General features: G+C 35.7%; 1 protein-coding gene and 1 pseudogene across 2 annotated transcripts in view; one reads left to right on the top strand and one right to left on the bottom strand.

Moving 5' to 3' along the window:
- The first annotated feature begins 457 nt into the window (after nucleotides 1-457).
- Nucleotides 458-17,026, top strand: part of LOC125872833 (ATP synthase subunit d, mitochondrial) — a 739,546-nt gene continuing 722,977 nt past the window's right edge. Inside the window, exons 1-5 of one of the 2 annotated variants that reach the window (XM_049553632.1) lie at nucleotides 458-753; nucleotides 2,605-2,686; nucleotides 5,047-5,111; nucleotides 5,650-5,736; nucleotides 5,828-5,929. In XM_049553632.1, coding sequence (XP_049409589.1) covers nucleotides 583-753; nucleotides 2,605-2,686; nucleotides 5,047-5,111; nucleotides 5,650-5,736; nucleotides 5,828-5,929 — 507 coding nt within the window. In that variant the 5' untranslated portion in view covers nucleotides 458-582. Of the gene's footprint in view, nucleotides 754-2,604; nucleotides 2,687-5,046; nucleotides 5,112-5,649; nucleotides 5,737-5,827; nucleotides 6,250-17,026 lie in introns of those variants that run through there. The other variant, XM_049553631.1, reaches the window with a different exon arrangement.
- On the bottom strand, nucleotides 6,306-7,577 carry LOC125872832 (uncharacterized; annotated as a pseudogene).

The raw sequence follows: 17,026 nt of genomic DNA, 5'->3' as shown, positions 1-17,026 counted from the left end.
ATGGACATCCAAGAGGGAGTGTCATAAATCCGTTGAATTGTGAATTATCCATTTGATTACTTCAAGAATTAATTGATGAATTCATGTATGTATAATTCCAAGGTGATATGAACCTTGGTGGATAACTATATATCTACTAGTTTGGCTTTTAACAAGGTGACCTTTGGGTATGATATCTCAACACTATAAATAGAGATATCATTCACCATTTGGACAACACCTCTGAATAAGAAGAGAAGTTCTCTCTTTTATCTGCATTTCTTGCCTTTTTCTCTTTATAATTATATTATCTTGAGATTGATTTTATAACAAAACTAAGTTAATAAAAATAATTACTTCTTTTTAATATAGCAGACAAGAAAAAACTACGTAAACGGAAAAGAAAAATTTAAAAAATAAATAAATAAAGGAAAATGATAAAAATCCTAGAGGTGCGAAGCCCTCGTAAATCATCATAAAGGCACACAACCGAATGATTATTTTCTCGCTTCTCTGAGCCTCGTTCTTTTTCTTTTTGAAGCTTGATCGATAGTATAGAAATAACAAGCGACATTGTTGCAAATACTTTTAGACTGCGAGAAAATGCGCGGTTCAGTGAAGAAGATCGCCGACGTGACTTTCAAGGCCGGCAGGACTATTGATTGGGAAGGAATGGCCAAGCTTCTTGTCACCGATGAAGCTCGCAAGGAGTTCTCCAATCTCCGTCGCGCTTTCGATGATGTCAACTCCCAACTTCAGACCAAGTTCAGCCAGGTTTCCTCTTTCTCTCTATCTGCATTTTTTTTCATAGATATTTTCTGTATATGGATCTAGATTTAGATTGTTACCTTTACTATTCTGCCGTTTTTGGATCTATTATTTGGTGAATTACTAATTTGGTTGACTAAAGCATGAGCTGTTTCATATTTGTCAAGTATGAATGTTTTTATGTCAATTAACAGTTTATGCGAAATGGTGGGGAGAAGGTGGAGTTTTTGTTGAAGGATTGAGTTGTTATGCTGGGATTGATTTTATTGGATTTTGGGATGTTTAACTAGAAAATTTACGGGGCTGATTTCCATTAAAATTGATTTAACATGATTGTTTTATTAGGAATGATCTCTATAATATGATTTGAAGAGTGGTGAACGTTGCCATTTGTACTCTTGCATTTGTTGGATGAGTGATTATAGCGATGTGTGGGGAATTGTAGTTGCAAAAGAAAATCAAAGGCATTGAATAAAAAAGGAAACTTGCTTCAATCAGTTGATGGCTGACTGATTAGATGACAAAGAAAGAAGAAGATGATAAATCAGGTACTGGGTAACCTCTATGCACTAAGGCTTCGACTGATGTGAAGAAATCACAGCCTCTGTTGGAGTTTGAACTTGAGACCTCATGGTTCTCAACTTACTTTATTTACCTGTAGGCCATAATCTTGGGTGCTTATGTGCATCCTTTCTATTTGTCCCCAAAGGCTTATGCTATGGGTTCTTGGACAAATCCCTTAACTATTATATTTGTATATAAAGGAACAAGAGACCATTAATAGGTTCTTTAACTATTATATTTGTATATAAAGGCAGAAGAAACCATTAATAGGTTCTTTTGTATTGTGCCTGTGTACTTGTTATTCCCTTATTTCTACAACAAACTCAATTTAGTCCCACAAAATAGCAAGTTGAACTATGCAAATGCAGTAGTAAAAGTAGAAGAAAAGGATACTACGCGAATACCAACTAAAACGAATAAATAAGGAGAAGATGAGCGAGAATTGAAGGAATGAAATCTGTAACTGAAAGAACTGCAGGTGCCTCTTCTCTCTCCTTTTTTTTTTGTAAAGGAAGACATGTTGGATAATGTGGAAACCTTTACTAGCATTTCTAAATTGTTATGGTTAAACTTTAGAGAATTATACAGGAGTCATTTGGATAGAAAATGCAATGTTCAACATTCACATCATGGTTCTTGAGGAACCTGGTTTTGGAGGGACCATGCGAGAACTCTAGATTATTCACTAGAAACGCATCCTCTTCATCATAAATAATCAGGTTGCCCTCCATGACCTGAACCAAAAGCAATAGAGATTCAACTGCTTCTTAAGTGAACACAATGTTCTTTGCAAAAAGATTTTGATTGAATTATTTTAGTAAATGCTATCATTGCTGGCCTGTACTTTTGCGGGTTTCTTGTATAGGGAAGTACCCTTGTTACCAAGTCTCAGATGCACATTGACACATTTACTTTTGTTAAAAAAGATAGCAATGAGCGGGTTTGTCATTTATCAAATTTTGTATTTGATACCTATTAAAATTTTCACTAAAAAGAACTACTCAACTTTTAATTCGTATCGGAAGAGTTATCGCATAAATTTAATGGTATTTACATTTGTGAAGTGACTCTTAAGTCTCTGTCCCTATTGAGGTCTGTTTTTAACCAAATGGCACTTGTGAGTTTTCAAAACAACTAGAAAAATTCGCTAACCATGGATAATTCATGGAGTAGTGTAGTGTTACCGATTAATCACTTGTTTTGTAAGTTTTTTCAGATAGGTAGTTTTCTCTATTTGGATTATAAATTTAGAGGCTCTAACACTAGAGTGTTCTTCGCTTCTATACCAAGCAGGAACCTGAACCTATCAACTGGGAGTATTACAGAAAAGGAATCGGTTCTCGCTTGGTAGACATGTACAAAGAGGCCTATGACAGTATGTGCAGTTTCAGATTTTCTTTTTCTGTTTGGAATATTTTTTTTTACTTTATTAGCATGCTCTCATGGTACCTTTAATGTTATTTCTCTTGTAGTACCTTGAATTTTACATCTCTTGGGTCTCAGAATTTGACTTCAAACTCTTGGCCATAAAACTACAAAACTACTAAGCAGAGTAGTGGTCCTTGTAAGATTTCTCAGGTGTAGGATTTCGTGATATAGTTTTCTATGTAGGTGAACTGTGTGATTAAATGTGAAAAGTCTGAAGCTTTCTTCACATTTTTAGTGGCTTATTTCATGAAGTACAGTTACCTTCCTTCAAAAAATGTGTGAGTTTCATTTTGTTAGTGGCTTAATTCATGAGTTCCATGTGCCTGAGTGAGATATTTATCAGTCGATGCATCTACTGTAATATGCACATTGGATGTACAATATGTACCGCCCTAATTCAGTTTAAAATATCTGAAATTTTTGACTTTCATATTTTCTGAATCCTTTCCTTGAGATCACTTTTTGAACAATGTCTCTGTGGCTCTGCCTGAGATTGTTGGACTTTATTGTACTCCTGTCCCATTTACGTCACACACTTCATTTTAGTAAACGAATAACACATTTCTGTATCTAAAAATAATTTACTTTAACACTTCCCATTATACCTCTAACAAAATTATTTATACCACAAAAATATCTGAGGAATATTTTAGACCACAAGTTCTGTAAGTATGTCTGTCTTTCTTGAACTCTCTGCCTAATCAAATACCATCACATAACATTGGGATAGAGGTAGTAGCAATTACTACATGCATGGTCTTGATTGGGGATGAAATGCTTCTCTATCGAGCTTGTTTTGCATCAAATATGTAGTTTTAGACAAATCATTTATTGTTTGATTGATGAACATTTCAAATGAACCTGGCCTAAGTTTGTGTCTTCAGCCACATTGCAAGAAGTTGTCTTCTACAAGTAACTAACTATTGAACTTGGAGTCGAGTTTCGAGAAAATTTATCTATCTGTCTCTCTTATTGTCAAGTCTGCAAGATGCTTTATCTAAGGATACAGTGCCAGATTTGTGAGAAATGGATTCTGTCCGTCTTTATACTCTTTGCAAAGATAATAGAAAATTCTGGTTTTATTAGTGCATGAGTTGGTCGTCGGTGGAGTCACTATACTGTATGAGCTTGAGCTGAGCATAATTAAGAACTGAAAAAAATGTATGAAATGGCTCTGGGGATGCCTAATTATACATAAGAGTGACAACTTTCTTAAGGGCAAATCGTCGTTTAGTTGTGAGTGTGTTTGTGTGGTGACTATAAATCATCTCATTAAGAATAAATAAATTCATTAAAGTTATATGCCACTAAGCTAGCATTTGCAAGAGCTCTTGGATAAGGTTTTAAGCGATTATCTTCAAATATTTGTGATGCCCAAAAAAGTCTGTTGGAGTTAATAATGCTGGTCTCCTTGTTGATGAGAAGTTCCTTCACAAGATAAGCGTGGGACCTTTTTCACTCTGGGAAATTGATTCTTAGATTCTTTGAAAAATGGTTGAGTTTACAGCTTGCAAAATAATGTAGCAGCACAATCTTCTGTCAAGCTAATGTTTTGCAATGGGAAATTCTTATGTTTGATCTACTTCTCAGAGGGAAATTCTTTCATTATTTCTGGTGTTTGACCAGTTTCACGGAATTTTTAGCTGGAAGAAAGCGTTCATATACTTGTATGTGGAATAAGTCTGTGCGCTGACTCATTAAGTGCCTTAAAGTTACCCCTAGTTTAGACTGGAAGTAGAGAACAGTCAATTGCAATTTGCATTCTCCTCTTCTCCTGCCTCTTAATCAAAATTCTTTCTAGATCTTTTCTGTTTATCATGTGCTTGATTAGTAACACCTTATTGTGGATAGACAAAGTTTCCTGTTGTCTTGCGGCAACAATAGATGTCAATTCATCATATCTGAAATAATACTCATATCTTACACAAATTTCTTCACTTACCTAGCTTATTATAATTTTAAAGTAAATATCGACTTAGAATTTGCTGAGTGCAACTTCTAAACATTTTTCAACATAGTCCTCTATTACTCTTGATTTGCTGCTCAAATTCCCGCCATATTTTCACTGAATAAGTAAAAGGTTCAACGGTTGCACTAAGTTTGAATAGAACTACTGGTCTCATAGGTCAGTTGAAATTTCATTTTGAAGTCTGTGCGTCTCGTATTTTAGCTATACAAGGCTCTGCCACTATCGGAGTAACAGAGCTAGCTCACACCATGTATATATTTCAAACTCCAGTGATGTTTCTTGGCTTTTTGCAACTGTTTCAACTGTCTTGTGTAGATTCTTAACAATATTTCTTTCAGGCATTGAGATCCCCAAGTTTGTGGATACGGTGACTCCTCAATATAAACCCAAATTTGACGCCTTGGTAAGTGGAAAAACAATAATCACCATCCTTACCTTTCTTTGCATGAGTTTTGTTTTTTTTCTACCTACTTGTTATTGGTATAGTCATATCTATAATAATTAGTTGAAAATTGATATAGGGAATTCTCAATTGCTCAAATCCTACAATCTGTCCTTGTGTTTTAGTGTTGTTGCCACAGAAAGGAATTCACCTTTTGGCATAAAAATAGGTAAAATTTATCGGAGCAAAATGAAAATGATTAAACAAAAAAATACATGAAGTACATATTTCAATTGAATCATTTTATCAAAAATTATTTTCCCTAACAGAAATAAAGTTGAGATACTCTCCTTTGTTGTCAGTGGAATTGTTAGAATACCAGTTACAATATGTACCTGCTTGAACCCAAATTGACATGTCAATGGTGATTCAAAGATAATGCCAAATCATTACCCCCTTTGTGTACCTTCTTTTCAGAAGTTTCGATTAACACAAGAATAGCATGGCCAAATTTGCATATTTTTTGGTTTATTCTTTCTAATTGTTACAATAATTGTAGTTGGTGGAGCTGAAAGAAGCGGAGCAGAAATCTCTGAAGGAATCTGAAAGATTAGAAAAAGAAGTTGCAGACGTGCAAGAGTTGAAGGTCTTCATATCACCTTATTTCTCCATGTATATATATGTATTCTTATCAGTTATCCTTTTATCTAACTGTGTGCGTTTGTTTTGACGAACAGAAAAAACTTAGTACTATGACAGCTGAAGAATACTTTGAGAAGCATCCTGAGCTGAAGAAGAAGTTTGATGATGAAATTCGAAATGATTACTGGGGCTATTAGCAGGTTTTTTGGGTGAAGTTAGGATGGATGATCCAAGTTGATCCATGGTTAGGAATAAAAGAAAAAGAAGTAGTAGTTGGTTTGTTTTCAAATGTTAACTAGAGTGAATCTCATCACTTGGACATCCTAATATGGCCTTGCGTTTGGGAGGCAAAAGAGATGTTTGAGTGGTATAAATTCCATCAATTCTCTTTTTGCAATTTCACTAGGCTTTAAAGATGCAACCCCAATCTTTTTACTAGCTCACTGAAACAAATTTAAAGAAACCATGATCCAGACTGGCTAGTGTTTCTTTCAATATAATGGCAATTGGGCAACACGACTTCGACTGCATCAACATTCATCTCTATCTTTTTATCTTCAAATACAAATCAAAGTTTTACCCAAACATCATCGTCTCTCATCAAACATGTATGAAGACAACTTTTGCTTTACGTGATGCACGCTTAAATTCAACAATTCTATTTAGTATTCGAGATTCTTCCAAGAGAATCTGGAGATTGATCGACATTCTCACCAACTTCGGAGACTTGGCTAACAGAAGCTTGATAATTTGCATCTCCTGCATACTGTCATTAACATCTTTTAGCTTAACTACTGTTAGGTGTTGGAATTCCACATTCTGAAAAGCTTCCACTTCAAGACAATCTAGAACTGGCGTAGTGTGATCAACATTGAACTTCATCTAAGAAAGACATCAAAACTCAACTACGTAACCTTATTGATGATTTGAGTATAAAAAGAAGAAAAGAGAACCTGAATTTCCAGATATTGTAAAAATGGGAAGCTTCTTATCAATCAAAGAGCAGACAAAATCCCATTCGTGTCAAGACGAATACACATGCAAAGACTTTTCACACACAACATATCAACGGGAAGCTTTATTGGCCTGTAGAAAGGACCTAGGAAAAACAAGCCAATAATCAGGATGACTCCAAGGCCAAAATGCAATAGAATAAGTTATTAAGCAACATTTACCACGTAATCCAAGTGAAGATGCTCGAGATCAGAACAAGACTCAAAAAAGTTTGATGTTAAAAAATTTACAACATCACGTTTTTTCCAGTCCTTACGATAATGCTGGAGAGAAAGCTCTGCCACATTTTCAAGCAGATAGTTGCGATATCGCCAATGATGTCGCTGAACGTATCTGAGATCATTAGCACCAATTGCTCAAGCGACGGGCAATGAGAGATGAAACTTTCAAGCACAGATCTAGGCTAATTAAACTAACAAATCCTTGAAAGTTTGGTGGAGGAAGTAATAAACAGTTTTGGGGAAACTGATGAGTTAAAGTCAAACATTTGAAAAATGAACAAGGCAAATCGAATTGTTTGGAAAGTCTAAGAACAAGATGTTGAATGGTAGTCTCGAGAATAATCTGCTAATACAAGGGTAGCTTTCCGAATACTGAAGTAAACTTTGTAATTGATCCATCATGGCGGGTGATAATTTCTTGGATAGCGGCTCTAAGGATCTGAGGTTTCCACGAATTAAGCGTCAGGTATGGAGTTCTACACCAATGTGTTGTCCATCCCTGGACAAAAAACTTGTGCAGAACGCATCTCGAAAAGGCAGACACATAAGAATCTCATCAATTACATCATCAGGAAGATTGCTGGGTACATCCTTCTCTTGATCCATCATAATTTGTCTGTAAAACAAAAACAATGATGAAAACACAAAACAAGTATCTCCAACAAAATCACATTTGTCAAAAAAATGAATAAAATTAGTGTTCCAAGAATTCATGAACAAAAACGAAAAGTAAACGAATAATTTACCGGTAAAACATAAAAAGGGACTCAGAAGAAAAATCTCTTCACATGGTCAAATTAGCCACCTAAGCCAAAGCCAAGAATTGATCAGTGGCTGCTCAAGCTAATTAGAAGCCTAAAGTCAAAAATAAATTGAATGCCTAAATTTTAATTATTTTTTTATATTTGAAATTCAAGTTATTTATATTTTTTAAATAAAAAAAGTTTTAGTTATGGTCTTAAACTATATATATCAATTTTTTTTTAATCTTGTGATCTTAAACATATCACGTAGAAGTTAAATTTAAAAATTGATCCATAAAAAAGAAACATTAAACGACAAAAATAGTATTTTTTTTTTGTTAAAAAAGTCTTATAATAATTTTTTTATTACTAAAAAATTAGGCTTTACGATTTTGGGGCTAAGACATATGCCTCATTTTTAAAGGCCAATAGCCACCCCGGAATTGATGAACACTTGTTAAAATGAAATTACTCAAAGACACGAAAGAAACGAAAGAGAAAACGATGGATTTTAAGCTTTAAGCTTATGAAGCCACAACTATAATCTAATTAAAACCAGTCAGGTAATCGAAGAAAATTCAAGATTCATACAAAAATAAGCTTTAATCACAACACCCAAACTATAAACCCAATTTATTTCAAATCAGTGAAAATGATGAGAGAAAGAAATGATAGAAAATCAAAGCGAAAAACTATGGATAAAACTTACATTTTCAGAGGAAATTATGAAGCCGCAACTATAATCAAATTAAAATCAATCATCTAATCCAAGATTTTCAAGCTTTAATCACAACACCCAAAATTGGCTAACAACTAATTTCAACACCAAAATAAAATTAGTGAAAAACGAAAGGGAATACAATCGACAAACTTACTTTTTCAGAGGAAATTACCTTCTTCTTCTTCTTCTTTGTTTCTTGATCGTAAGTTTTCGGCCAACATGAATTACTCTTCTTTTGAGTTACCCAAGAAGAAGAGATATATTTTGAGAAAATGATCAAAATGATCCTTAATGTATTGAGGTTGCTTTATTTTGGTCCTCAATACATTTTAGGTGATTGAAATTGTCTTTTATGTATGACGAAATGTGTTCAATTTATTCGTTTACCCTAAACTTAACCATTTACCCCAAAAACTATTAAATATAACGATGGGACCCACATAACTTATAAAATCCACCATTTTTACTATTTTTATTAGCTCAAAGAAAGAGTTTCATGAATTCTTAAACATCATTTTCTCTAACATCTAACCACATAATTATTGTAATAGTGTGAGCTACACATGTTATGTTATGTATTATCTGTTGGAAGGTGCTGAGAGAAGCTAAGATAGACCCTCCAATCCAGACATTGTACTTCCGTTCAGGAGGCGCCACAACCTTGATTTTCATGCTACTGGGAGCAAGAGCGATAATTTCCTTGCTCATACGATCAGCAATACCAGGAAACATTGTTGTTCCACCACTGAGGACAATTACAAAATAATTTTGTAATTGTGTGGTTAGATATTAGAGAAAATTGTGTTTTAAAATTCATGAAACTCTTTCTTTGAGCTAAAAAAATTGGTAAAAATGGTGGATTTTGTAAGTTATGTGGGCCCCACCGTTATATCTAACAGTTTTTGGGGGTAAAATGTTAAGTTTAGGATAAAAGACTAAATTGAACACATTTTGTCATGCATGAAGGACTATTTCAATCACCTAAAATATATTAAAGACCAAAATAAAGCAATCCCAATACATCAAGGACCATTTTGATCATTTTCTCGAAATATTTCTCTTAAGTTGCTTTTAATTTAGGCAAAAAGGTCTGGTAGACCCTTGTACTTGTGTCGGATTGTAAACTGGACCCTTCTACTTACAATTTTGTCAAATGAACACTTAAACTCAATAAAACACAATATTTTAAATACCTCTGACCATTGACCAAACTTATGTGGCAATAAAATTGCTGAGTTGGAAAAATGTGTGAGATACACACTGATTAAGAGCGTGACTTTTCATTGAAATTACACATATAATCAGAAAAAAAATTAGAAAAAGGAAAAACCAAAATATCCCTTTCGTCTTCTCTTATTCTGTGGGAAAAAATTAGGTCACAACCGCCCATAATTTCCACCATTTTTTTTTTTGTAATCTCATCCATTTTAAAAGAAAGTACTTATCCTTCAAACATCCCACAACAAACATACAAATTGAAAAGAAAGCTCAAATCATAAATGGATTATTATGAAATAAAAAAGAAACAAATGCTCAAATTCATTTTTTGTTTGAATAGTTCTTTGTGCTGATTTATTTGTTTTCAAATAAAAAACGGGTTACATGATTTGAGCTTTTAATTTGAAGATTTAAATTGAAAACTTCTCTCTAAAATTGAAAGCTCAAATCACAAAACTATACTGACTGAATCGAGAAATTTGATACTCGACTTCAGATCGAGATGACTAAGTCGAATAACTCGGTCTCGTAGCTTGAGTTGAATTTTGGAGTGCTCTGGGGAAGAAAAAATCATGGATCGCTTTGCAAGCATTGGGTCATACAAAGGAGAATACAGAGCAATTGGGTCAAGAGGAGGAATCTGTCTTTTCTAGAAAATTGCCAAATGGGAACACCCAATTCTCAAGCTATCATAGCTGCTGGTGAATTTTGAATTTTTGTGCTTCAGAAAGTTTTTGGGTAAGGAAGATGGAGACGGCGGCTGAGGGTGACCTGAGAGAGGAAAAGAAATAACTTTTTTTACTATTATTGATCTTTTAATGTTTGACGTGTCATTAAAAATGACATGGATTTCAGGTGTAATTTGGTTGTATTGCACGCATCTTGCTCAAATGAAAAAAGGGTTTAAAATACTGTGTTTTATTGAGTTTAAGTGTTCACTTGACAAAATCGTAAGTAGAAGGGTCCAATTTACAATTTGATACAAGTACAAGGGTTCAACAAACCATTTAGCCTTTAATTTATACTACTCATTTTGAGTTTGTTTTAACATATTTTCATTTTTAGTCCATACAAAAAAGTTTATTTCTTTACATTTTTAGTAACTAACTCTCTAATTTTAACTTTTCACGCTAAAATTAGATGACATTTTGATATATTTAAGATATTTTTAATTTACGACCACTGAATATTCAATTTTTTTTTATTTGTTTAAATATTATATGAAATTAAAATAAATCAAACAAATTTAAATGAAGAACACACAACTCTAATTAAATAATTAGTTTAACTTTAGGATAAAATTCCCAAGTTACATTCTCTTAACTTTAGGATAAAAATCTCGAGCTTAAATGTATTGATTAGCATTTGTAATCTTAAAATGGGGAATTATAAAAGTGTTTAATGGAGAATTTTGAAATATAAATGAAGGAGTTCAATTACGTATATCTAGTGAAATGATTTGAAATTATTATGGTAAAAATAATTCAAATTAATTATTTGAATTATTTTCATAATAGAGAGTCTTGGTAATTAATCCTATCATGCTCATATTTAAATAGAACTCAAAATCAAATTAGGGGAAAGGGAGAAAGTAACATGTGTTTTTCTTGTTCCAAAGGAAAACCGTGTGTTTCTTCTCCTTTTTGGGGTGAGAAGAAATCTCTATAAGTATGAGTTCTTCCAACTTAGAAAAATCATAAGCTTTTTATACGATGCTTGCCCACACAAGTATATTGAGAGTTCGGGTGTGAACTTTGAATCACTATATAAGATTGCAGAGCTGATGTCGCACTTGCTTCAAGCTTTCTGCTCACGCTTTGAAAGGTAATTCTTGAATTAAATTTCAATAAGTTTATGTGTTCTAGCATAATTATGTGTTCTAACATAAACATATGTGTACATATGTTTCCCAACACCATCATCCACAATCAATTTCTGTCATTGTCACTAATGTTGCTGATATTAGCAGTGCTACAAATCACACCAATCTCATTTTAAAATTTAGTCCAATCTAAGGGTGGCAACGGAACCGGGAGGTCCCGGTACCGGTTCCGGTCCGTTCCAGTCCGTTACCGATTCCGTCTTGGTTTCGGATAGTACCAGTTCCCTCCGGTATTGTGCTGGTCCGGGAGGGGTAACGGGACGGAAACCGGGATTTACCGGTCCGTCCCGGTCCGGTTCGGAACAATTTTTTTTTTAATCTGAAATTTCAAATTTATAGCCGTTGAGAACCGTTGGGCAACGGGTTTTGGGCCTCACCAACGGCTCTTTCACCCCCATAACCCCATTTTACACCTCCCTACCCCCCAAACTTTTTTTAATACTCCAACCTTCTTAAAACTACATTTTCATCCTTTTTTTTAACTATAAATACCCCTAATCTTTCATTCTTTTCACTCACAAAAATATCTTCTAATCTCTCTACTCTCTACTCTCTAAATTCTCTTATTTTCGTTAAAATTACGAATTTGATCTTTGGAAATTGGAGCTTCAAAATTCAACTTTCAATTTTCGGCTTCCGGTCATACACATCTACTTTTNCGACTCGTGGTGGGGACCACGACTCATTTTGATGGCTGTGGTGAGCTAGATAGTGAGCTCCCAAGCTGCCCCAAAATAGGACCCTCCCCACGAACCATTAGATGGCTCGTGAAGGCCACCACGAGCCGTGGTCGGGGTCGTGGTCGTGGTCTTGACTTAATTTTTGAGAGTTAAGGGGTGGCAAGTGAAGCCACTGGTCAAGGGACCATGGGCACCACTATGGGTCGTGTGACCCTTGACGGGCCGTGGTGCCCCTCATGGTAGTGAGTCGACAATTATCAGTTCAGGGATTTTTGGGTCTTTTCCGATTTTAAGTAAACCAAAGTTGTGTCATTTTACCCAAGACTAGGACCCCTATATAAGTGATTTTAACCCAAAACTCACCCATTAAGGTCATTATTTCGAAACCCAAAAGAAAATCAAAGTTCTTCCTCCCCAAAATATTTATCTCTCTATTCCTCCATTGAAGTTAAGCATTGGGCTTTGAGGAATGATAGTTTTCATCCATGGAGTTCCCCATTCCTCTATTTCAAAGTTAGAATTCCCCAATTGAGTTAGGATTTTCTTCAATTATCACGGGTTCTCTTCAATGTTGATTTAAATGATTGAATTATGATCTCTTATGCATGAATTGATGAAATACTATGATTTTATGATGATTTCCCCATGAACCCAAGTAACCCCCATGATTTCAAGTTATAAAACATGCGATGTGGGATTGTGATTGTAAAGGAAGAGTTTTATGAAATTAAGCATGTATTACTAGGTTTACATGAATTTATGATGAAATCCATGTCTAATCCATATTTTCTAAGTATTCATGATTGAAAGTGAGCTTTGAACTTCAAGAGGTAAATTATGAACTTATGCATTTTCTTATGAAATCTATGCAAATGTTTTAAGGATGCTTTGAGAGTAAAGTATCAATGATGATGATCATGATGTGTTATTGAAATTATTTTTCTCATATACACATAAGAGTAAGATGTGAAAGGTTTTTTCACATAATAAGGATTCTTAGGTTGAAAGACTTTCTCACCTAATTGAATCAAAGAGTAAGAGCTATCCTAATGAAACTAGCTTGGATTGGTTATCCTAGGGTACCTTTCCATGAATAACAAGGTCAAGTAAGAAATAACTATTCCGTGCTTAGCACCGAGAGGATATTGAGATGGAAGCTCTCTCGAGTAGAGGCCGGGTTTCTAGTAGCAATCTCATTATCCCTTACCTATGTGCCCCCATAGGATGATTGTCTAAAGTAGACATTAGCTAGTGTATCCACTTAAGCTAGAAGTTCATGGTTCTACCTTGGTAAGTAGGACAACCCTTTTCGGTGTGGGAGACACTTGGTCATGTTATAGCTCACATGGTCTCTATGTCGGTTAAGGCTAATTCCCCACATTAATAATGAACTAAGGTTACTTCAAGAAGTATCACATATGAGTTCAAAGGTTTTAAAGATGATGTTATCTTGCATTGACCTTGGTTTTATGACTTATGTTTTCTAACTCTCTTATATCATGTTTTAGCTTGGTCAATTGCATGTCATGAAATGAAATGTCCTTTTTAGCATGATTTAAATGTTTTATGCATGACTATCATACTTGGTACATTGTTTGTACTAAAGCATACTCTTGCCTATATTTCCCCAAATGTAGGGTCTAACAGTCAGGTTTCTGAGTTTCATGGCTAGTGGTTGAGTTCGAGATTTCCGAGTTTTGGTGAGTCCTCTTTCTTTGAGGATGGACTTCCATTGTTTTAGTTCCTTTTATTGTATTTTCACTTTTGGACATGATGTATGGACTAGTCCTAATTTTATTCTATTATATTAGATGACTATGATGAGACAAGTGCTTTATTGGACTTGGACTATTGTTTTACTCTTATTGTTCTATTTCTTATGTTATGAGAGAGTGGCTTGTATGGGATCCTTGGGGGTTCTATACGCCATGTTTCATCTAGGGGGTATCCCTGGTCATGAAAAACCTGGTAATCAGAGCACAAAGTTTAGAATGGTCCTAAGATGTCTTATAAGCCATGTCTAGTAGAGTCTTGTTCATAAGTGTGAATTGCGCCACATTTATGAATGAAACTCTACAAGATGATTATAAACTCCACTTCTTTCATTACTTTAAAGTCGTGTGATAGAGTTTAACTTTATAAGGTCTCTCTCCTAATCCTTACCCTATTTTTTCAAGATATGGCTACCCGAATAGCTTATGCTAGAAGGAATGTGAGGGAGAATGAGGAACAAGAAGCTCTTCACCAAGCTCCTCAAGTTTCGGTCGATGCTTTGGCCGAGCAAGTGTCCAATGCAGAGTTTAGGGCTGATTTCCAAGTGTTGGCTCAAACGGTGACGGCCCAAGCAAATAAGGAGGTTGCGGTTCCCGTGAATCCAAATGTGGGTACGACAGCTTCATGAGTGAGAGACTTCACAAGGATGAATCCTTCGGAGTTTCATGGTTCCAAAGTTGAGGAAGATCCTCAAGAATTTATTGATGAGGTCTATAAGGTTTTAATGATCATGGGAGTTACGCCGGTAGAAAAAACGGAGTTGGCCGCTTATCAACTAAAGGGAGTGGCTCAAATATGGTATAATCAATGGAAGGAAGGGAGACTGGAAGATACGGGTCCTCTTGATTGGGAGAAGTTCAAAGCCACCTTTATTGATAAGTTCTTTCCCCTAGATATGAGGGAAGCCAAGGTGATTGAGTTCACTAACCTCCGGTAAGGGAGTAAGCTTTGAAGTTCACTCAATTGTCAAAATATGCTCCAACAATGGTTGCGGATTTAAGGGCTAGAATGAGTAAGTTTATTTCGGGGGTGTCCAAAATGGTAGTTAAAGAGTGCTGAACCGCCATGTTCATTCATGACATGGACATCTCTCGTCTCATGGAAGATGCACAACAAATTGAGGAGGAAAAACTTAGGGAAAAGTTTAGGGAGGTAAAGAGGGCTAAGACCGGTGATGGTAATCTCATGCAAGGTCAGATGGACAATGTCGTCCTAGATTCTGACAAAAGTTTTCCATCCGAAATTCTTCTAATTCTCCTCCAAAGTTCAACCAAGATAGGGTATCTGACCCTAAGCCTCAAGAAGGTAATGGTAGTGGATCTTCATTGTCTATGTCTACTTGTACTAAGTGTGTAAGGAAGCACGATGGTAAATGCCTAGCCGGCACAGATGGTTGTTATGGTTGCGGAAAAAGTGGTCACAAAATAAGGGATTTCTCGGTGATTACGGATAAAGGGAGAAAGGGCAAGCAAGCTACTCCTAGTGGTTCGGGTTCCCATGCTCCTAAGCAAAACCACTTTTATGCTCTTCAGACTAGAGGTGAACATGAGAGTTCTCCGGATGTGGTTATCAGTATGTTGAAAGTTTTCCAACTAGATGTATATGTTTTACTTGATCCCGGTGCTACTTTGTCATTTGTGACGCCATATGTGTCAATGAGATTTGATGTGCTCGTTAATGTGTTGTTAGAACATTTTTCTATCTCTACTCCTGTTGGAGATTCTATTATGGCTAAGAGGGTCTATAGAAAGTGTCTCATTTCCTTGTCCCATAGAGTTACTCTTGTTGACTTGGTAGAACTTAATATGTTAGATTTTGATGTTACCTTGGGTATGGATTGGCTGCACTCATGTTATGCTTCTATTGATTGTAGAACTCGTGTAGTCAAGTTTCAGTTTCCAAATGAGCCTGTCCTAGAGCGGAAGGAGGGAATTTCTATGCTTATGGGTAAGTTTTTTTCTTATCTTAAAGCTAGAAAGATGATTTCTAAAGGTTGCTTTCACCATCTAGTAAGGGTGAGGGATGTAGATTTCGAAACCCCTTATCTTGAGTCGGTTCCCGTTGTAAATGAGTTTTCGAAAGTTTTCCCAAATGACTTACCCAGTATTCCTCCCAAGTGGGAAATAGGCTTCGTATCGACCTTTTCCCAAATATGTTGTCACGACCCGATTTATCAAGTTATGATGGCACCTACTATAACCCACCAGCAGGTAAGCCAACCCGTAACCCGGAACAACAAATAATGGGTTTGAGGGTAGAAATTAAACAAGACTAGGAAAATAATAATATAAACAGGCGGAAGCACCCAAAGCATATATACAAATAAAGATCACTCCCAGAACCTGGAAGTCACCAGTACAGAGCTACTACAAAATGAGTACAAGTCCAAAAACTAGACAACAGAGACTGGACTGTCTCGAAAGGAAAAAGACAAGTCTATATATACAGATGGAGACTGAAATAGTACAAAACGCCGTGTGCTCACCCCCGTCTCCGGATAAGTCTACTCCAAGCTCGATCAACGCTGGCTACTAGTGCTCGGACCTGCATCACAAAGTAGATGCAGAGCGTAGCATGAGTACCAAAACAACAGGTACCCAGTAGGCATCATAGGCCGACTGAGCAAGATAAGCAAAAGTGAACTGAAATGCAACTAAAGGGTCACATCAAGTGCAAAGAGTAGTAAATGGGGGTATGTACACGAGCGTACAAGCAACAAAGACAAGCAATCTAACTAACTCCGCCGGGCTCCCATAAACCCGACGGGTACGCTCGTGCACAATAAAAGAAACCACCTGCACGGACCCCCATAAGCCGGCAGATGCACCAGCAGTTGAAGTAAAATAATGGAGCTAGAAGGTCTATCACAATATTACCAATTTCTGAACTTTTAATTGAACCATTCCCAATCATATTCCAGGATCTCATTACGTCCCGGACTTTAATCGGAATCTCTCCAACCTCCAAAACCTCAACCTACAGATGAGAGTAATCAAGACTAAACTGAAGCTTTAGTGAGGAATTGGGAATACACCACGTGCA

This window comes from Solanum stenotomum, chromosome 8, assembly GCF_019186545.1.
Source record: "Solanum stenotomum isolate F172 chromosome 8, ASM1918654v1, whole genome shotgun sequence".
Lineage (NCBI taxonomy): Eukaryota > Viridiplantae > Streptophyta > Magnoliopsida > Solanales > Solanaceae > Solanum > Solanum stenotomum.
The sequence above is the reverse complement of the archived record's forward strand: the minus strand, read 5'-3'. Positions and strand labels throughout refer to the sequence as shown.